This window comes from Platalea leucorodia (assembly GCF_965183815.1).
Source record: "Platalea leucorodia genome assembly, chromosome: 4".
NCBI lineage: Eukaryota > Metazoa > Chordata > Aves > Pelecaniformes > Threskiornithidae > Platalea > Platalea leucorodia.
This window is the reverse complement of record NC_138826.1, coordinates 31,340,972-31,364,029: the sequence shown is the minus strand read 5'-3', so window position 1 is coordinate 31,364,029 and position 23,058 is coordinate 31,340,972. Positions and strand designations below refer to the sequence as shown.

Here is a 23,058-nt window from a genome sequence, read left to right as displayed (position 1 = left end):
AGGGCATGGTGCTGCCCTCACACTCGTGTGCAGTGAGGGTCAGACTGGCCGCAGCCTCCTGCAAGTTGGGGATCCCCATGGGCCGCAGTAGCTCAGCGGTGCAGGTGTGCAGCCGTGAGCCCAGAAATGCCTGCGGCGGGGAGGGAGGGGAGGGCATGACTGGGAGTGTAGCTGCCAGGGCGTGGGACTTGTGGGAGGGCAACCGAGGCCACAGCTGCAAGCACCCTGATGTGTGTTGCTGATATGTACTTTTTTAAAGTCACTTTGGTTCAACTAAGATTTGTTTTAGTAAGGGGAAACAGAGTCTGGAAAATGACTTGCAACAGAAAATTTGTTCTAAATTGTGTCTTGTCCATGACAAACTAGATAACTATCTGTAGCATATAGTTTTTTCCATTTCTCCCTACTGAGCACAATCAATCTCACTCTTTTCAATCCATTGGGAGGTCTTTGTTCCCAGTCCCTGCCTATACAGCTGATGCATTCTGGATTTTGGGTTGTGGTTTGTCCCCCCCTCCCCCGCCCCCAATCGCTCCAGGTTACCAGAATTGGGTGTTTCCTACTGATGATTTCACATGTACATGAAGGTAGGAATTGAACACATCCAGGGTGGCTTGGTCTAGGCACCAGTTCCCTTGTATACCTTTTATAATTTTCCTTTTCCCCTTATCATTTCTATTCCTCCCCCTCTGCTCCTCCTCTTCCTGCCCCTCTTTGCCTCCCCTCCCTGTGCTTCCCTGGTGGCATTGCTGGCTCTGCACAGGCCCAGTTTCTCTAATCAGATGAAGCCGCAGGATTATCTCTCTCCCTCCCTCCTAGGCTCCATTTTATTTCCTCTCCAGCCAAGGGGGGAGGCAGGAAGGGGCGTCACGTCTAGGCAGAGGAAACCCCATCTCCCAGTCTCCTGCCTTTGATGCTCTCTAACAATTCCTCCTCCTTCCCCTTATCATATGCTCACCTTAGTGTCAACAGCATCAGGCGGATCAAGGAGCCCAGTTTCTAAAGGAAATCTGAACTCTCTTGGCTTTTGTTCTCCTCAGACTTCTGAGCATCTATTTTAAATACCCTCCAAGTAACTTGGACAGGGAAGCTGGATGTGCAGTCTCTGAGTAGGGGGAAGGTAAGGACCACGGAAATAATGTATTGCCCGTTCTCTCGTCTCCTGTAAGGACACCGAGTCCTCTCCGTTTTGCCAGCAGGTCTTTGAGAGTAACAAAGCAGATGAGGGGAAGGGAGAGGAGCGGCACAGAGACAGACCCAGGCTTCTGTAAGTGCTGTGTTGGCAGCAGGGGGTTGATAGCTGGACTGAAAAGCCCAGGAAATTGTAGTTTTCTCTTTTACCGAAATGATGGGAACTATGGCTCTGAGCTTTTTGTCATTTAATGCAGTTCTGCAGAAGGTAGTTGTATTGTGCTGGTGTCTTTCACTTAGATGTGTATGTATTTGTCTTTTAGCAGGTGTTTCTAGAATATGCTTGTCATTGTTTCTTTGGGGGAGAAAAACCCCCATAATCCAGTTCATCTTATTCCTCTGCACATCTGCAAGTTTATGAAGATGCTTTTTGATTATCTTTTGTGTGTATGTAGGGGTTTTGATACTAAAAAAAGAAAAGAAAAGAGTAAATTGTCTTGCTTTAAATTGTTAGGTTTTAGTACTAATCTGCCAGAGAATGGTTTCCCTTGTTTTTTTCCACTATGTGTAGCATGTTTTTTAAATTCCTAAGTTAATATCCAACACTAGAGAAAAAGTGAGGACTATTTCAGTGCCTTCTGCGTATCAGCTTTGTTTTACACTCTTCTTTACTAGATAAATGATCAATCGCTATTTAGAATGACTGATAACATTTTCTCTTAAACCAAAATGTGTCTTTTCCAAAGTCAGAGATTTGATTTGGTTTGGCTTTTTATTGTCACTAGAGTAAATGTTTTAAATCAGAAACCATAGTAGAAGAGTGTTTTGTGCATATGTTGTAGTTTATAACCTGCTATGATTAAAAGTAAGAATTTGTGCTGATGCACTTCTGGATTTTAGGGGAAGAGGTTTAAAAGGGAGGGGGAGAGCAAGCAGTAATTTCTGTTTAGAGAACTCTAAGCATGAAAGGTGACTGGAAAGATAACCATTAGATAAATATATTTTGTAAGATGTTGATCTTTTGCATGAATAAGACAGAGCATATAAAGATCAAAATCTACCTATTTTCCAGTGACTCATGCTTCAAAGTAATCATCTGATACAAAAATATCAGTGATTTCCTTGCACCAAGACATTGATTAAAGCTTGCAAACAGTTGTTTGCATGTTTAAAGTTAAGCATATGTCTGAATGTTTGCAGGACCTAGATTGCAGTTAAGATCCGAGTTCAAAGACCTCTGCGTGGAGTCTTTGTGTAAAATAATTAGGTTTGGGGAAGGTTTCATTTATGAGGGTGGATTAGATGAGGGAGTCATGTTTTCCTGTTTTGGCTCAGTTACTCTGTAAAACACTTCTCCAATTATAGGGTTTTGCTGATTTTTACCATTTGCATATTTTATTTCAACTGTACTCTAGAGAGAGCTGCAATTGCAGTTTAGTTTATCTAACAATTATCTAGGGCTGCATAAAGAGCAAGAGCAGTAAACTGCATATAGCCTTGTGATGTCTGAGCTGGTTTATAATACCAAATGTGATAATTGCCCATTAGATAACCATACCAAATCCATATTTTTCCTTCCATACTAAACTATACATATTCAAAATACACTTGAAAAATAAGAGTGTATGAGGGAGCGTGGAACAGATGAAAATTGTTATTGATGATCATTAGACTTCTGAAGTTAAATTTTCTTTCTGTTAAGGGCAATGACAAAGGGTAAATTGGAGGTAGCTTTAAAACACTCCAGATAAGCAGAAGTATTTGCTGTACCAGTGAGATAGTTACACCTGTCTGCAGGCTGGTCTGTTCTGTGCAGAACAGCAGCAAAATCCTCTTCCTTCTTCAGCAACTCTTCTGGAGATTAAAGAGGTTGAATTCTCCATTCCTTTCCCCTGTAGTTAATATTTTAAAATGAGGATGGAGTGTACTTGACTGGTTCCTTGTGTTTGAATATTGCAAGCTGCTATACAATTTGCAGGAGAATGCAGCCTAGGAAAGATGCTTTCAAAGGCTCAGGAGCTAGACAGAAAGCTGTTAATGGTATTTATTAATATTCTGTGTTCTATAAGTATTTTTAATGAATCAGAAAACAAAAATAAGATGTTTTTACTTTATCATATGCCATAGTTTTATTGTTGCAAGTGACCCTCAAGTCATTGGGCAATTCTCTTACTTCCTAAAAGAAACAAAAGTTTGTATCTTTGGCAGATATATGTGGTATTTCATTGCTTGTAGTCCCAAACCATTCTGGCCCAAGAACAACAAGATAGCATGAAACATATGCTGCAAATGATGTTACACTTTACTTTCCTTGTCAGCCTTGTACTTTTTTTTTTTTTTTTTTTTTTCTCCTTCCCCTGTGGCCATGAGCAGCACCACAGGGTTTGGGGGCACTGGCCTTTTGGTTAATTCTTGCAGTTTCATTGTACAGTAATATGAGTTTTTTTAACTGGTGTAAACTGTCACCCTGTGTGCATATACACTATCATGTGCGAAAACATTTCTTTGGGCTATTAAAATTCTGGAAGATCTGAATTATCCAAACTCTTAATAGTCGTCTTTTGCCTCGGGGGGAGGGTGGGAGGTGTTTCAGTGGTGAGAGAGAGATCTTTTATGTAAAAGCAAAAAGAGGGGGAGAATGAAAATAAATGATGGAGTACAGTGGTCAGGAATATCTGCACAAGGGATACAATGAGAAGGCAGTGAACTGAGAGATACTGAATGAGCCATTCTCTGCTTAGATCATTTGATGTGATATTTCTTGTGGATGCATTATAACTATCAAATTAATCTAAAGCTATGCAGCTGATAGTTCATATGTATGTTAAGAACCGTCCTTTAGGAGTATCCTCTGATTCCTTAGTGGATGGTGGGGAAGAAGGTGGTCTCTTTCCTTTGCAAAAGCTGCTAAAGTTCTTCAGAATAAAGTTCCACTCAGAAATAATCTTTAGCAATAGGAACCACAAAAAATCACTTTGGGGCTGCTTAGGTATGTATACTCAGAGCACAGGAATAGGGACAGGCTAACTAAACGAAGTTGACATCAGCCAGGTCTTTGCTAGTGTAGTGTTGAGTGTGAGCATTAAGCATGTGAGTTATATCCAAGTGTCATTCTGCACCAGAAAAGCATCGTAAGAAAGATCACCTTTAAACTGGCCTGTCCCTGTGTGCATCTTTAAAGTAGTATGTCTTCCAAAATTATGGCTTAACTCTTGTGCAGTGTGATTTTAATACAAAACAGAGAAAGGAGCAGGAGTGTTTCTCCATCTGTAGAATATTTGCTAATTAAGCTTTAGCAAGGGCACACCTGAGTGTGCAAATGAAGGTTAATGGGATTGAGCAGTTGTAAGACCTTCATTTGACTTGCAAAGCTTTACTCTAGTCAACAATGCATAAGACTGACAGAACCCTGTTCATCTGAGCTGAATTGAAAGATCTGACTTCCTTTTCAGCTCAGACTAAGCAAACCTGACATGGAAATCGGAGCGATGATGAATGCACAAAGCCACCCTAATTCTTCTAAACTGGATTTTTTTTTTTAGACTTCTAAAATTATTTTATTGCTTTCTGCAAAGAATCTGCTGGGAAAGTTCAGTGTTTATGACTGAACGGGGTGGATAAGTACATCTTGAAACATCGTCAAGGAAAAAGACACATCTTGTTTTAGCAGTTTTATTTGTTTCTCAATGGCTTTTAAACTGTGGAAGGGGTGGAGTGCTTTTGTTGATTTAGTAACAAGAAAGGTGCTAACAGATTGGAAAGAAACTTTTGGAGTTCACTACCTCCTTCATGTATATCCCTTTGCCTGTAGAATATAGGGATCACTTTTGTGGTTCCTTTCAAAAGTCATTCCTGTTTTACCTCGTTTCAGTACAAGGTACAGGTTCCACTTATCAATTTAAACAAATGGTTTAATATTGCAAAATCGTTGCACATTCCAGCTTCTTTTGAGGCTCAGGATGAGAAGCCATATGAAAACTTCTCACTGGCAATGACAGATAAAAGCACAAAATTACGAAAACTATAAAAAAAATAATAATTGAATTGTTCAGTTTGGAAGGGACCTTGGGAACTCATCTATTCCAACCTCCTGCTCAAAGCAGCGACAGCTATGAGGTCAGAGCAGATTTATTAGGGTTTTGTCCACTTGGGTCTTGAATATGGTCAAACCAATGTTTGAAAAGCAAAGAATTCCTGTAACAGAGATTTAATTCTCTATAATCAGTATCTTGTTGCTAGCAGTTAACAGCAGATGCTTAGTTATCCTCTAGCTGTTCATGTCGTACAGGTGGGATCTTCCTCCACCCTGGTGATGACAGGAACCTGCATTGTCTTGGAACTCTTGAGTTGTTCCAAATTTATACCTCAATATTTTTTGTTTCTGACATTATTAAATGTTAATAAGGAAGTAGAGACTTCTGCAGCTCATTTTGTGGTTGAGATTAACCAAGAGGAGTGGAAGCTTGCTTGTTTACATAGAGCAGGGTGTAAATATAAGTTCTTGAGGAAGTTCTTCACACACTCTGATTTGACAAAACATTTGCAAGCTGTAGTCTGCTGCTCCACTCTCTCTCGGTTTGTCTCTCCTTAAAGTCACTGGTGTCAAACAAGCTTTGGATAGCATCTTGTGGGCATGGGCTGTCCTCTAGCCAAGCTCTGATGTTGTTCTTCTCTCAGTCTTGAGAGAGTAGAGAGATGCTCCCTTTCATCCCTTTCAGATGTTTTCTGAAAACTATAGATAATAGTTTCCCACATAGGTCTGATTAAACCACAGAGTAATTGGGACCGTTGCTTTTTTGAGAGAGCCACACCGCACTTTGACATAATAACTGTTATTTATGAGGAAATATCAAGTTTGAAAAGGAAACTTATTCTTCCTAGTTCCTCCCATATTCTTTGTTTATATAGTTTCAAAGCTAGCTTATATTACAGTCACACAATGGGAACTTTTAGCAACACTATGGAACACGATTAGGTAATCTTCTTTTTAGTCCTTTTCAATATTCACTTGACTATATGTGTGTAGCACCACTTACCCCTCTGGATAGAGATTGCCAGTTCTTTTCCAGTTTAAAGATATATAAAAGACTGCTTGCAGTGTGAACCGAAGACTTAAATTTGTCACAGAATCTCTCTGCCAGAGAGATTTTCCTGAAAAGTTCATCATAGTAAATAGAAGCTTGTAAATGAATGCAGCACTGCAGGACAACATGGTCTGCAGTTGTGGCAGCTCTGCTTATAAAGGTATAATGAATCTACTTATAATAAATCATTGCTACTTAAGATACCATGCATATATAATATGCATGCTAATAACATGCATATTATATATACACTATATACATATGGCACCTAATCTGATAAATTCTGTTAGTACTGGGTTTATGTATTTGAAATCCTTAAGATTATTCATCCTCACTTGATGCTGGGAAGCTGGAGGAGGGGATGCTTTAAACAGATGTTTCCAAGGCACGGATAGTGTCTGAACTTTACCGGTAAGACAAGTTTTCTGCAAGTGCAACAAGAATTTCAAGTAGAGACGCTCTATTTATTTCTTTCAAACCAAATATTACAAAAGAAGGGCCAGAATACATTCTTCTCAATGTCTTATATTTAATAGCTCTCATTCTGGGATTTCAGAGTGCTCTGCAATCATGAATTAAGCCTTTAAATACCTACATCAGGGGCTTCTGCATCTAATCCCTGAGTCACAGATGAGTAAACTGAGTCATAAAGTGAATGACTTGCTCAAGGTCGTACATTATGTCAGTGAGCACAGACAGAATTAGAAGGCAATTGTTTCCTCTTTCTAATTACTGAGCAATTGGTTTTTATAATCTAGAAGTCAGTTTTCTGTCAGTCTACAATCTGGGAGTCAGTCTTTTCCCTGCCACTGCTGAGAGTAACTTCTGGAGGTAGATGGATTGCCTTTTTGAATCTTTCTTTTCTGCAATGTTTTGTGTACAGTTGATAAACACTGTCATTTAAATAAAGAATTAAAGGGGGTTTTTTGTAGCCCTTGTGTAGTGTTCAATCACAGAGAAAAATAAGGGAACAAGAAACGAGGGTAAATTACTAGGTCTTGCGAGTTAAGTTGCCAGTTTTTTTTAGGCAGGAAAGAAATTTAACTATTACATGTAGAAGAAGAATGAACCATCTTTGATTGTTTTGGTGGGGCATCTTTCAGTCTGTAAATATTGTCTTCGTTTATCCTAACAGAGATGTTTGGAGAGCTTCAGATTACTGTTGCTTTCATTTATGTCACCATTATTCCTGTTTAATACCGCTATAGGAATTGTCATCCTTCTATTAAGGATGATATGTGAACATGAAAAGCCAGTGTACCTGCGGCTATATCTAGTCAGTATTTTTAAGGCAGATCTGAGCTTGCTTTTTCTGCCACCGTAACTAGTTATAAAGCTTTGATCTCTGTCGATATAACACTGAGCCCAAGTGAGTGAGTTTTTCTGGGAGGCTGGGCGTTAGGCGGAGGCTCCGTTCCGCGCTTTTTGCCACCTCCTCCCAGTCAGCACAGAGCACACCCACGCTCACTGTCCGTCGACTCACACGCGTTGTGTGACACAGCTTTAGGTGTCAGATGCACGCTCGCTTGTCAGGGTGGAGTATCTCATTGCCCTCACATTCAAAAGTAACTAACTACAGTGCTGAATCCTGAAGTTAAAGCTAGGATATCCATAGCGCAGGGAGGCTAAGCAAAGCTGCGTTCATATCTTCCCTCTAACTGTTGCTGTTAAGCTTTCAAGCAAACAGCAAAAATGATGATTTGAATATTTTCTACTAAAACACATGAATTTACAAGTACATATTTTAATCACTGAGCCAGTTTGGGTGGAGTTTGTTGGACGTGCTGGCCTCTTGTGAAGATTGCATTAATATGCAGCTGTACTCCCTTGCTGTGAGACTGGAAGCAGGCCGTAAGCGGGCTTTTGGTTTTCTGTATGATTTTTGAGTTCATGATGCTTCACAGGCAACTGTGATTCACACAGTTTGCAGGCTTGGGCCTCTGATGGGTAGAGGCTTGCTGAGCAAGCTATGGCCGTGTGTCTTTGCAGAGTTCCAGGTCAATAGGTTTGCTGTGGGGGTAGTCTGTTCAGGACTGAAGAGTGGACCCAAAAAGGGAGCTCTGAGGAGGATGAGTCATTCAATACCAGACTGACCCTGTCCCCTCCAAATTGGTGCATGTGATGGAGTAGGATTTGATCCTCTGCTGTGAAGAGGAAAAGGTTCACTAGTGTCTGTCTCTCTGAAATAAATCCAAATGTAGATAGGTCACTGCAAATTTTGTGCATTAAAGATTAATTCCTAATGAAATTAGGAAATGTTTTTCTCACAGGACTTTTGTACTGCCAGTGGATAGCAGCAGCCAGCAATTCTTAACAGCATAAACCTGGCAGCTGAATTAACAGTTTCATTTTGCATAATTCTGTTCTGCTTAAACCCGAAAGGCAATTATATTAATGTACCACTTCTGTAGGCCCACACTATTCACTGTACGTATAATTCTAGGTCAGTTTTGCCTGCTGTCACAATATTTGAATTTTTTTTTTTTAAAGACCCAGCTGTTGAAAACAGCTGATTACATGACCATATCAGCATATTTAATTTGTAATGAAAAAGTCTTCTGACTGAAGAGATGAGCTTTAAAGACATGAGCCGTCAAATACTAACAGTGAGCATCAAATATGACTGTACAACACCTCATATCCTAGCTCCTTCGGGTATATTGTAGGGCAGCTTGTACACTGAAGTAGGTCTATGTGCACATGGAGACATAGTGGGAGTAATGTTTTGCTTATAAATTTCTTCTAAAAAAAGATCAAAATCCTAAGAGATCTTTGAAGTTGTTTCTGGGACAGATGATTAAATAAAGAAGGGTGGTGAAGAGGACGTGTAGTTGCACAGTGCATCATGTGGTGGTGTCAGGACTACATCCCAACACATGCCTCCCTTGTGATAGACTGCACCCCTCTCTGGTTTCCCAATAGTTTATTTACAGCCCTGTGTGAATTCTCCTTCCTGGGAATTCAATTAAAGTTGTCATTAAAATAGTTTTCTTTGGTTCATCCTTCTCAGGCTCTTCTCTTATGGCACTCTCATTTTAGCCTTTCATTTCAGAATTTAGAGTTCCCAGCTCTTCTTTGCTGGCTCAGACTCTTCCAGGGCTGTGGGCTGCCCCTGCTGTTTCTTAGAAGTGAATGCTCATCCTCTTGCATGACTTTTCTTACACTGTTGGGATAATTGTGGACACAATGGCCTTGTCATTCTGCCTTGAGGTGAATATATCAGCAAATGTTTGAATCTATTCACTTTCTGACATGGCAACTATTTTATTATCCCCTGGTGAGGTCACTGGTAACCAGGCTACCCATGGTAACCTCAGCGTCTGGGGGAAGAGGTCTCTGCTTGGGTCCTCAGTAAGGTGATAGCTGAGGTTCGTTAATACTCAGTAAAAAGGGGACTCTCTCCTTTTCATCTTGTTGCTAATCAATGCAGAGAGATGTCCATCCAGTGTGCTCAGCTTCAGATGGGGAAAAGACAAAGTCTTTTACAAAAGCCTAATAGACAAAGTGATAATTAACAGAAATTAAAGAAAAGCTGTGACTAATCGGCTTATATGTACATAAAACACGCACGACCTATGCTTTTGCTTTGCTGTGCACCGAGTGTCATAACTCTTTTGCTCTCGTGTTTTTCAGCCTCTCAAATGTACTCCTCTTCCTACAAGTGAATTATGGTCCCGGTGACATGCACCACTGTCACTGGTGCTTCTAGTGGTGCAGAACTGAAAAATAATCCTGTTCATTCACATACGCAGTATGCACTTGTCTGTTGTGTGCATCTCATGGTATTTGTAGATGCCCAGATCAGTCTGTCCTGTAGATCTGTCTGATACTTGGAAATATAAGATGACCCAAAATATTTACAAGAGGGCATTAGCAGATTCAACTGAACAAGGCATAGTTAATTTATAATGCTATTCCAAAATGGAAAGCCTAAAGGAAGACGATGGATTAAAGGTTAAGTAATTGGGGTCTCAACCTGATTCTATATTAATCTAGTTGCATTGATATAGTTGTATTTACAGAATTTGGAGAAACTCCTTGAAGCTCCCTGATGAGTCATACCTTTTCCCCTATTGTAACTCCTCTATTTCTTCCTTTCCCTCACCAAAATAAAATAATTAAAAACACCAAAAAAATCCTAATCCCAGGCACTTGAATCTGTAAGCTTTTTACCATGGCTAATCCTGTTTTGCCAATGCCATTCAAGTGATTTGACTGCCCCTGCCCAACAGTAGATGTTAGTGATTACTGTTAATGGACTATTTCTTTCAGGGCAGTGTAGTTAGGGAGAGACCATCAGGTCTCATAATACTAGCATGTCAATCTTTGTGTAAGTGCAAAACAGATCTTTCTTACCTTGTGCAAGTTACCAGTAATTCTCAATGTGGGCAAGCAGGGATGAATTTTTAGACATAACCCTACTCTATTTTTTATTTTTGGTGGTATGAGCCTCCTTAAAATGACTACAGCTGTAAAAGAAATTAATGTCATATTAGATGATGTTCCTTTTTATGTCATTTTACCATGGTAAACATCTATCTTAGAAGTTCAGTCATAGATGCCAATAAGGAAGACACATTGCTTAAAATACCAGGCCTGAAGAGAACCAGCGTGAATATGCTGCATTGCTTCTGGTACCCAAGGTAACTTGGCTGTTTAGGCAGAAAATTAGTTATTTCTGTGTGCTGTCTTGTGTCCCAGGCAGGTGTCAGCAGTGTTTATGGCTAAGTGACAGCTACCCCTTAGGTTGTAATTTAAGTTCTGTCATTTTAACCATAAACTGCTCTTGCCTTTTCAAATTTATAACCATGGTGTTTGTAATAAGATTAAACAGAGTTAAGAAGCTACATATAGCAGCCTTCTATTCAAGTAAGTCTTGTAAGTTAATTAAAATCACACTATTCTCCTTGTATAAAACATACATGTGTTTGTCTTGGAGTTTGGTGCTATTGCAGAAATTCTGTGTTTGTCTTATGAAGCTGATTATTGCACAGGTTACCAAGTGCTAATGCACAGCAGGGCCAGAATGATGCAAATGAAGGAGCAAATTCTGGGCAAAGACCTTGCAACCCCCTAGCGCTGCATGTCTCCTCAAAAAGTGCTAGCGCTTGCCATGGAGGGTCCTGGTCAGCACCCGAAATTAACAGTCATCATCCAAAAATTTTGGTATGGATCAAATCACCGAACTCTTCTAAATTCCACACTTGCATATTATGCTCTCACCTCTGAAACTGGCTCTGATTTTCTCACTTACTTTGCAGATGCTGGTTTTGAAAGTATAAAATGAAATATACAAAGAAAAAAGTTTTTTTTTTCTTAATGGTATGATCAGCAAAGTGAAGAAGGGTGAAACAACCTGCAGTCACTATTACAAGTCATCTTAATTTGTGCGTTGACCATCACAGTTATATAAAGCAAAAACAAACTGCGGAAAACTTAGAGAACTAAGTCTCCGGCATTGCATGTATTTTTCTAGTAAATAGTATTAAATTTTAAATGAAATTTCTCTTTGTCTCTTCCCAAATTCTGCAACTAACTTGTATTGTTTAACATGTCAGGCGATTCATGCTGCATCACAATATGGTTAGTTACTGTAGTAACAGAGTACTTATGAAAGAGCATAGTCAGTGTCGTGTAACTCGCTAAGTTATGGTGCAGATTTTTGCTTAAGACAGTATTCAAAATAAAAAAAAATTCTTTCCTGGGATAAAGGATCCAGCAGCTGTGTTACTTTTATGGCATTTTGTAGTTTCTTTCTTTGTTTGTTGAAGGAAATGCAAGCATGGCTGGATTTCTTTTGTTATTAACACATCATCTTATGTTAATATCCCATGTTACTATCCTCGCTATGAAAACTATGATTTGTTTTGTGGATGTCTTGTTTGTCATAATGCTCTTTTGAAGCCTGCCAATGCAGGGAAGAAAGCAATCACTAGTAAATACATAATGCAAGAGCTAAATACGATCATACTGAAATATTGTGTGGTATTATTACATTACAGGAAAGCTTGCTCTCTCTATATATTGACATGATTATAAGGAATTCCACTTTACATCCACGTGTGTTTGTTGTCAAAATTGTAATTAAAAGTACATGCATGGAATACAAAAATACTGAAGAATTTTGGAATCTTAGTTAATTTACCAGTGAATGTCTTTCAACTGGTAACATACATGATATTTAATATTCTGAGACTAAATTTACTAGTGCATTAAATAGGTCACAACTTTAATCATAAGTCATAGCAAAATACACATTTGTTGCTTTAAAGTAGTTCAGTGGAATTAGTGAAAGCAGCCTAGATCCCCTCATAAGCTATCTGAAGCTAAGCCAAAAATAGTGGATGTTAATTCCATTTCTATCCTAATCCTTTCTCTGCCTGTCTAACAATTTTCTATATATTCATAGGAGGGTACGTGCCTCAAAGTTCATGCTTTCTTGTTTGTGTATTCAGGTGCAGATTTCCTTTGCATTTCCAAATTAAAATATTTCAGATCAAGTCAGAATCTACAATAGGTATTTTTTAATAAAATTGCTTTCCTATAGATCATGTATTTACTTTTTAAAAAGCAAAGTTAAGCAAAGCAGTCTTCTCCGCCCAACATGTGCACAAAAGTTTTTTCAGGTCTCTAAGGACAGACTAAGTCAGCTGTGTTTATATCCATGTTTCACATGGGTAATCCATTCCTAATTAGCTGATTCACAAAATGCAATGGCATCGCATGACTGTGAAATTAGAGAGGTTCCACGTTTGGGGGTTTTATTTGTTTGTTTGTTTGTTTTTTAAAAACGTTTGTCACACCATTCTCGGTAGGTGCCCCCCGCCCCTCCCTGGTGCATGTGTTGATATAACCATCCAGAGGCTTCTGCTCCCAGCCCCTTCTCAGAAGTTGTCAGCTGGGTGCAGTCTGCATGAGCTCATGTAGAGGTAGTATATGTCTAGTGTGTGTACATGCAGTGTTGTGCTGCTTCTGTAGGGATGTGTATGTCCATGTAGGAATTTTTGTGTGCCCTGGGGAATCAGTGCCAGCATCGCACGAGTGAAATGCAGGGTTTGGGAAGGGGGATATGGGATTACATGCCATTTCCAAAGTCTTAGGAAGAAGGGCACCATGTGTGCAGGTTTGCTCTGGGTTTATGCCACTAGTAAGTTTGTGTTTCTGCAGAGGGGAGTGGTCTTCTGTTTCCTCCCTGTGCTGACGTTGGTGATTGGTGTGGCGGGATTGATGATCTGATGTAGTGAGAGCTAAGCCAGCTTAAAAAAAAAAAAAAAAAAAAAAAAAATTAGGGTCAGCAAGCTGATGTGGTTTGTAGCACACCTGCATGCTCGCTAATGCCACTGTGCGATGCTGTGGCAACATTTGGCTGCAGCAGAGGTGAGGAAAGGCCAGGTCACCCTCCGTGCAGGGCTCCATGTGCACGAGTCTGGCTCAGGGCCCTGCCTCTGCCAGGTGGGCAAAATGTGCTGGTTGTGTAAGGGCTCATAGGTCTCTCCAGAGTGGGGAAAAGGAGCAGGGAACGGAGGGAGAAAGCAATAGGTGGCCTATAAATGGGGAAGTGTTCAGGCTGTCTGCAAAAATGTAACTTTGGATTTCAACACGATGGGAAAGTGAATTTTTCTAAGGGAAGCTGATTCATCTTGTTTGAATGGAGCTTTGTTTTCTTTTTTTACTGTTTTTTTTCCCCATCCTTAACTATGTCCTGAAGTATCAGGTGAGATGCTGGTTTACTTAACTGGCAAGCATTCCCACTGTTTTTAGGGCCTAAAAGTCATAGGAGAACTGTTACAACTGTGCTAGCATGGAACACTGGTCTAGCTGAGCACAGACGTTCAAATGCTGTTGGTAGTTGCTGGTTATAATGTTACACATGTATTTGTACATATGTAATATATGTAGCATTGGCCCACGTTTGGTCTTGATTTCAGCTGCAGTTGGAGTCTATGTGGGTGGGGCAAAAATAAATTTCTTCAGAGTTCTCTTTGAAGGTTTCATTGCAAACAACACACTGGATATTGTTTTCAGTAATGTCAATATATTTGGACTGTTTCATTCATCTGAATCTGTTTCTTCACACTCAGGTGATGAATCAATCTCAAATTGCATCACTTCTTCCAGTTACAGAGGTTTCTGCAGCCATGCTACATAAAGAAAGCAAATAGAGGTCTTGGTATCTGTGTATATATACATATTTGAACCTTGTAAACTTTGTGAGAGAACTCTTCAAAGTTTGCACAGCCTTATATCATCAGTAACAGGATATGTTCGAAGCTTCCTTTCACCTGAGACTCAATATTTGTGACTGAGGATTTCCATTAGTAAATGTTGTTTCATCCCAGTGTGTGAGAGAGCCTTTGCAAGCGTTATCTTTTAAAGAGATTAAATGTAAGGTCTTCACCTTGCAGACAGCTATGCTCTGGTGTTTAATCCTATTGACTCCTTTGAACTCTATGTGGCAGACTATACCCATATGTGTAAGTGGCTGCAGGATAGATTACATGCTGGAGGAGACGAGTGAAGTGTTTTAAAACTGTCACTTTCCCAGTTCTTGCTTCTCTTCTAAGTGTTGAGCGAGATTTTGTGAGGGCTTTTGAAGAACATGCAGAAATACATTGATGGCCAGCCTGGCAAGCAGTGGTTGCTTTTGACTGCAGCTGCACTCAGCAGTGCCTCTAACCCAGGAATCTGAAATTCCATTCCTGGAAGAAAAGATGGTTTTGTCTTGTCCTTAGATGCCACCAGCCTGTTGAGTGCCCCAGGCCAGAGAGGCTGTGTGGCATACAGAGCAGGCTTGGTGCGGGTGGAGTCTCTTAAGTTTAACTTCTAACTGAACAAGCACATATAAAGGCAGGGAAACTGCCTTTTTTCTGCATACAGTCCAAATTCAAGTGAACCCTAATGCTAGAGGATATTGCTGCCAATCGCAAGTCCCTACTACACAGCCCGCAATGAGAAGCTTCCCAAAGAAGTGATTGCAAATATTGTTATTTTTTAATGTTGTCTTGCTCAATTTAATTTCTTTATGGAAAACAGCCAACACAAGTGGATTTCAGGTGATGGAAAAATTGCAACCTGAACTATTAACTTGCCAAAGTTAACAACGAAAATGGAATTACAAGCGTAAGCACTGATAGCTGTCTGGACCAGCAGTAGAGCTCTTGGTTTGTGGATGGAGCAAAAGGCGTGCAGTTATGTTGGTAGTTGACTCTTGGAGCCTGTAAATGTCATATTAAAAGGATCATATATTAAAAGCTTCTCACTGAGAGGTTTGAATGTGAGCCCTCGCAGCCACGGGTCTCTTGGTGTTTTGAGTGAACTTTCCTATTACATTTACGGAGTGCTTTTGTCCACCACATGTACATACCTTTCTGTTCCACACATTCAATTTTGTTTCAGTGATACAATTCACCAAAAATTGTGAAGGTTTCTTTAGGAGTCCTGCTAGGGAGGCAGAGTGTATAGAGTGCATCTGAGGGATGCACTTAGCTCTCTAAGATGAGAATTCTAAAAGCTCTCTAAGATGAGAACTTGTAGCTTCTACTATACAACAAATTACACACAAATTACCCTGTAGTATGTGTATGTGTATGTGTACACAACAAATTACCCTGTAGTATGTGACCTGGAAGCAATGAATAAATGCTCTCAATTTTTCTGTTCAACAGAATGGGTTCTTTTAGGAAGGAGATCTATTTCTATATCTGTGTGTAGACAGATATTAAAATAATTCAGTTACACAAATGTTGAAAGACCTCTGTGACACCAAGGGACTGTGAGTAGTCAATCAGTGGAAGATCTGATTCAATCAACAAAAATGGATCACTAAATCTGATTGGATTCAAAATCTTTAATTACAACTTCTCTTAGATGTGGAAGTGCTAACATAAATGTTAACAACATATAGGATACTATACCAACCAGTAGAAACAAGTGTTTTCTAACAATACAAGTGACTGAGTGCACTGAAAAAAAGGACAGAAGCAGCACAGTACTTTGGTTAAAGATTTTCTTGTTTTGTTTTTACCCTGCTTCTGTTGCAATGAATATGCACCTTCCACAGCCAGTGTGAACTTGTGGATTCCCAAAGGTGATTGGCACAAGAAGCCCAAACCACGCACTAAAGCATCTACCCTTAACAGCCTCTGTGCTGAGATGCAGACTTCCCATCCAGCTCAGTGGTTCCTAGGGGAGTTTCACCTCCAGCCTTTCGCTGGATCCCTCTTTGCTGCCACCTCCTATTGGGCCAGTGGTAAGCATAAGCCAGAAAACCCACTGACCCTATCGTGGGCCAGCTGAGTATCTTTGCCCCATGCTGCCCAGCATTACTTGTTCTGGGAACACTGGCATCGACTCCACACAGGCCTGGCAGAGCTCATTTCCTTGGGTTTCGTGTCATGTCTTCTCTGCCACAGGTGGTCAAAACAGTTTTGTCCACATCTACTGTACATTTTGTACATTCCACCCTTTGTGGAAACTGAAAATGGAAACTGGCCAGTCTGAGTACGCAGAGACTACAGTATAGTGCTTTTAAAAAACTATTTGTGAACTGTTAAAAGCAAGAAGCCCAGACAGAAGGTCAATAGAGATGATAGTCTCCAGTGCATGTATTTCCTTCTTAAATTGCTTCTTTTTCTTCTCCCCCATTTCTTGCAGATACCTCTTTTTTTTTTGCCATGTCAGCTGACAGCCACCAGCTCCACACTCATTCCTACCAGGATGCACTAAGTTCTACTTGTCACGGTCTCTTGAATGTCAACAGTCACCCCCTGTCGAAGAGCTCCTCAAGTCTGGCCTATACTGGGCAATCAGCTTTAGAGGAAAGGCAAAGCAACAAACAGGAGCTGAAGAAAAGCCACAGTAGCACCATCTGCCATACCCTGGGAAATGAGAGTGTGCCTGGGATGATGGGACTTGGATCAGTGGTCCAAACCATAAGCGATCAGTCAGCAGATGACAATTCACAGAGCAGAACTAAGGCTACAAACCATTTTCTTATCGCTGAACAGAGCCCAGCATCCTGGGAAGTGGGGGACACTAAGATGTGTGTAAAGAGCAGCACTGTTGAGAATGTTTCTTCAGCCTGGGTTGTACACCAGCAAAGCGTGTGTGAAATGGAAGAACCAGGAACTGTCCTTCAGAGAAGCCACTCAGACCTAACTTGCAGTTGCAAACAGCAGACTTATGTCACTCATGCAGTAAACAGTGCTACTCACTCCAGCCTAAGCTCTTCTAGCTGCAGGCATGGTCCACCAGTGGCTAGGATGTCTTTCCAAACACAGAGATATGGATCAGAAACAAATGAAAATACATCTCACTATCAAAACCTTGTGACTCATCTTCCAGTTCTACCTAGAGACCAAAAAGTACCCACAAATAGCTTTGACAGCGGTGGTATTCCACGTAATACTACTGTTTACACAGATCCTGGAACATTTCACACTGCTGTTCTAGGACCCCACATGCCTGGAAATGGTTTCTCAAACAGGACAATGTTCAGTCAGGCCACTGGGATTATTCACGGTGGTCTGACTTACGGTAATATTCCAAACTGTGCATACTCACCCATGGTGATGACAGTTCATAACAATTCTGCAGGGCCCTGTAATATAAGGCAGGACTCTTGTATGAAAGTAGATGCCACCGTCCCTGCCTATTGCCATTCTTTGCCCATACCATCTATACAACTTGTTCCACGGTTGGTATGCTCAGTTAGCGAGTCGGGAAAAGAGCAGGCAGCACCTGGCTATGTTCATTCTTTTTCTACTTCAGACATTCTGACATATCCTAAGCTGGTGTCTTCAGTAAGTGAATCGGGCCTGGATGCCAAGAGAGTCCTGAAGTGCTGTAGCATTCCTGCAGAACAACTGCAACATGCTCAACACTGTGCTCAGCAGGAGAGAGCTCCTACAGAAGCAAAGGCTGCTTGTGTTGCCTTTAGTAGCCAGCAAGGTGCAGACATGGTAATGACAACTAAGGACATGTGGACTATGACCTCTATGAATGATTTAACCAGAGGACTGAAACCAGCTCTTGAGCGTAGAGATGCTGAGGTACAAACCCTTCCAACCATGGAATGCAAATCTGTGGCCACAAGCCCAGCAGCTGCAGCAGAAGGCCACTCGCATGTGTTCCCAGAGGTGAACCTGGAGCAAGACTTGGAGGCCCCCAAATCTCCAGTACGTGAAGTGAGATGGGATGACGAAGGGATGACGTGGGAAGTGTATGGGGCATCTGTGGATCCAGAAGTCCTTGGGTTAGCCATTCAAAAACATCTCGAGATTCAAATAGAACAATTCCAGACAGAGCCTGCTGGGCTGGCTCGGAAAAGTAATGAGGAGCCATCTTCTGATAAAATGGGGAAAAAAAGGCCGTTCAGAACAATGATGCATTCCCTGAGATACCCGAGCTGTTGTGCTCGTTCCAGTACTGCAGTGGAGTGAGCACAGCTGTAGGACAGCTGTAGGACAGCTGTGCTGCTTTTAAAGTGTAAATAAATGCTGACTTGTATGCGTGAACACAGTACATGTGGACAATCCACTTCAGGATAAGTGGGAAAAGTTCCGTGACCATCAAATATACATCAAAGCAGGGAAAAACCTGGGGTTGGGCCATATAACAAAGGGCCATATAACGAAGGACATAAAGTTGTACCTACATCATGCCATCTGAATGCTCTTGACTGTATTTAATGTAGCACTGTTTTATTCTTCTATGTTAGTTTTAAATCATATTGTAAGGAATGAGACTTCTTTTCTAAATGATGCATCTTTTTAAAATAATGATGATTTTTTTCTGTGTTTTAATAATTTAGGATTAGAAAACAAAGTCAGAAAATGAAGTTTTAATCAAAGTTCTTAGCTTTCAATCTTACTCCCTTAAATTGTTTTGGAAGCTACTTTGCTGTTAATTTATAATAATACTGACTATAAACCCACTTTAACAGTAGACAAAATGACAAACTAGTGTGATGCTATATGACAAAGAATTGTAACTTTTGCTACATAACTCCGTGAAGTAATTTCGATATTGCTAGTCTGAACTCTTCCCTTTGCAAGCTGATGTAGAGTTGGAGGATGCTCCTGCATAACTTTCAAATTAGTTTGTAGTTATGATGAATTACACTCTAAATATCCAGCACTGATGTTTACCAAGTGATTGATACAAATGTACAGTGTTACCAAAGATGACTCATGTAATGTGAATTACTTGTTGAATGCTTGTTTATTAGAGACAAAAAACCAAAAGCTGTTCAGATTAGTCTGTCACACTATCATACCCTACAAATCACAAGCAGTTTTGTTTTGCTTATATTAAAAGTAATCTCCAGTGAGTTCTTTTTATGTGCATCTATCCTGAACAGTGGTTATTTTGTTGTTGCATAAACCACAGGCGACAGTTTGCATGTAACCTTTGCTTGTCTTGCGTTCCCTGTCTGGTCTGACATCAAATGTCTGCTGGAAGTGAGACTTTGTGTTCTCACCAAAGTACAGCTCTAAGGTTATTTGTTCTGAATGCCTTGGTCATATGGGCAGCCTAAAGATTTATTTTCTCTCAAAACCGACTTTGCAAACAATTTCCCAGTGAGAAACCTTTTATGATACTGTAATTCAGGGCCTGTTTGAAGTGAAAAGTTTGTCAAGAAAGCTGCGACTATTATTTCTAGTGTCGTATGTGGCCTTTGGTCAATGTCTAAGATTCTTCAGGAAACTAGGAATGTGCAATATTTTTTGATGGAGAGAGAGGAGGAACACTCATTTCGGTCTCAAAGGAAAACCTGCAGTGTCAGAGAACTTACTGCTGTGGAGTTATCCATTCTTCTTGTGTGTGGTTGTGCTTTTCTTGTTTTGCTTTGGTTTTTGTCCCAGCTTCCTAAAACAATAAGTTAGCAGGCTGTCTACATAAGGTTCACCTAACATGTATATGAACAGGAGCCCCTGGTGCTTTAGGATGGTTTTAAAATTTCAGCTAGAAAATCCTTAAATATAGGACCCGCTAGCTGGAATGCGCTGTGATGCATTAGTTTAATAATGTGGAGTAGTTCAAGCTCAAATTTTCGTTCCTGGACAAAGTGGAATTAAACAGAGTTGGCTCCTGTGAAACTTGCTTTCAGTTCAGGAGGCTTCATTCAGGCCCTGGGACTTTGGCCTCAATAAAGTCTGAACTCAAAATGACTTCTATACAAACCAAGTCGGAAACCGCTGGAATATGACGCCTTACTCAGGATGCCTGTATAGCTGCGAGCATGCAAGTTTTGATAATGATCCTAGATGTTAAAGTTCCTTTTATTAAAGCTTTACTAGAAGTAAAGATATAATGAGTAACTAAAAAAAAAGTTACTTCTGCTGTTATTTAGCATTTAGCTAAACAGTTTCTATACCGGCTTATTTTATGGTCCGGAGTATCATAAGCAGTACTAAACATTGATTTCTTCCTTTCTTCAAATATTACACTTTGAGAATTTTAAGCACTATAATGGCCTAAAACCTTGTGTTGTCTGTGAGCTTGTCCTTGGGTGTGCAGGAGAATTAAAGATTTGAACAGTTAAATTAAAGCTTTAAAATAGCAACTCTACCTTGCTCCCATGACCATCATAATCCATACTTTTAAGCTATTTGACATGTGGAATAATCTTGATTCTCCTTCCCATCCCCTCATCCCAAGCCCTTCTCTAAAATCAAGCCCCCAACTCTAGGAAGACGGTAAAATAGAATCAGTATCAAACTGGTCAGAAAGAGAGAGTGTGCAGAGGGGACTGGAACAATATGGCCAAGTCCCTTGAGTGCTTTGGCTGTTGTAATACTATAAAAGCTGGAACTACTCTTAGATTTCATACAGCTGGTGTGAATTACCTATGGTTTATGCATTGGTACAGATTTGCTATGACAGTACTAAACACTGGTTATCATTCCTGGATGAGAAAAATGACAAGCCAGGGGAAAGGACACCAATGATCTGCTAATCAGGAAAAACAGATGCTCACTCATTACAGACATTGTGACTCTTCAGGATACTAATTGGAGTTGCTGTTGGTAACAAAAATAGTGTTTGTCTTTAAGGATTTCCTATGCTTTTGGAAAGAATTAAAATACAAGGCATATTAATAGAGATTGGGGGGGGGCAAATAAAATACTCATCTGAATATTAACTACATGGATGAAATAAGTTGTTTTGTTTGTATGATGGATACCTCTTAAAAAGGGGAATTTGGATTCACTTTGCATTGGGTTCAATATTTTTTTTTCATTTAAGTACAGTCAGTTTCTATATTAAGTACTCTTCATGTTAGTGCTCTGTTCAACTGTTACTTTTGTAAATGTGAGAACTCTCTCTCTATTTTTTCATGTTTTCTAACTTAGGAAAATCCATATCCACTACATTCTACTTTTAAATATAAATAAAGTAGAAGGAGAATTTACACTAGGTTTATAACTGAGTGGGTCAATGATGAACACAGATGCTTGTCAAGCTAGGGTGAAATCAAGGTGTGTGATTTTCTTGAAACCTTTTGAAAACCAGTTTACGTTGCATCACGTTGCCTCTGCTCCCTAGCCTGAATGCTCAGGTACCATTTACAGCTGATCAAATCGGGGTTGCCTTTTGCACAAATCCTCAGCGAGGGCTGCACTGGCACACTGCGAGCTTAACCCTTTTGCCTGTGCTCCTTCTTTCCCTTGAAATATGGGAACAGCCACCTGGTAATGCAGTATTTTGGATATATCATCCCTAGATGGTAACCAATGGCTCTAGAAGGACTGAACTGTATATATTACTTGATGGCTATAGGATTGATAATGGGCTGAGATGCTTAGGTCAGTGGTTCAGCACAGAATGAAGGGAACTGATACTGATATCAGTATACTGATGAAGTAGCTCTGAAAAAGAGTTATAATGATTAATTTCACTCTGAATTATTATCTCTCTCTCGTAACAAAGGAGATGTATCGCCATATTTACTGTTGCCATTCCTGGAGGAGAGGCCAAAACCTGTCAGACATTTGCCACTGACTGACTTTATTAGCATTGCACAGTTGTAATTTGAGATAATCTTTGGTTGCGGAGTTAAATACTGAAATACAGGATATTCTCTCAATGTTTTAAATAAAAACCTTCCATAGTTAAGTCAATTATTTAAAAAAAAAAAACCTAAAAAGCTGCTTAGTCAGTTTCTTATCAGTTAGTTTTAAAATAATTGTGTGTGTTTGTTTGGTCTTCTCCTGAAAAAAATTTAATTTTTTGCTGAGAAATGGCCTCCTAGAGTTGTGTTTGTGACAGCTTGCTTAATGGCTGGGGATCAGGTGGGAGGGCCACCTAACCCAATTCACTCCAGGCCCAGTAACGCAGGTGCCCCGTACCAAACTCCCCAGTGATTCCTGCCGCCCCTGGGGCGATGAGGGGACACCAGCGGGGATGGGGGTGTGCAGCTGAGGGGCCCTCCGAAGCTGGCAGCCCCGTGATGGAGTGCTGTGGGCTCTCTCACCCCTGGTTCAACCTGCGAGGTTTGCAGACCACTTGCCTTTGGCCTCATGCTGCTGGAAGAGACCTTTCGTTGCTACAGCCTGGATCCTGAGTGGGTTCTGCTACGGATGGCCACAGATCTCACCCTTCATACACAGGTTTTGCTTTAGGAACCCCTGCTCTAGAATGAGCTTCTCTTCCTTCCAGACGTAGCTTAAGAAATTGTGTGTTGCACAGCTGAGCCAAAAGGCCCCCACGGAGTGACACTGCCCTGTGCCCGTGGTCCTCTGGGGTGGGAGCGAGTGGGGAGGAAAATGTAATCAGCTGTTCTGTGCCCAACTATAATCAAAGATGTTTCAGGGACAAAAGCATCTCCACTGTACAGACC

The 23,058-nt window shown here is 40.5% G+C and overlaps 1 protein-coding gene across 1 annotated transcript in view; it reads left to right on the top strand.

Moving 5' to 3' along the window:
• Nucleotides 1–18,655, top strand: part of GPRIN2 (G protein regulated inducer of neurite outgrowth 2) — a gene marked incomplete at its 3' end in the record, with an annotated part of 29,562 nt that extends 10,907 nt beyond the window's left edge. Inside the window, exon 2 of the mRNA XM_082308860.1 lies at nt 16,869–18,655. Within this exon, the coding sequence (XP_082164986.1) occupies nt 16,869–18,655 (1,787 nt within the window). The remainder of the gene's footprint in view (nt 1–16,868) is intronic.
• Between the last annotated feature and the right edge of the window lie 4,403 nt (nt 18,656–23,058).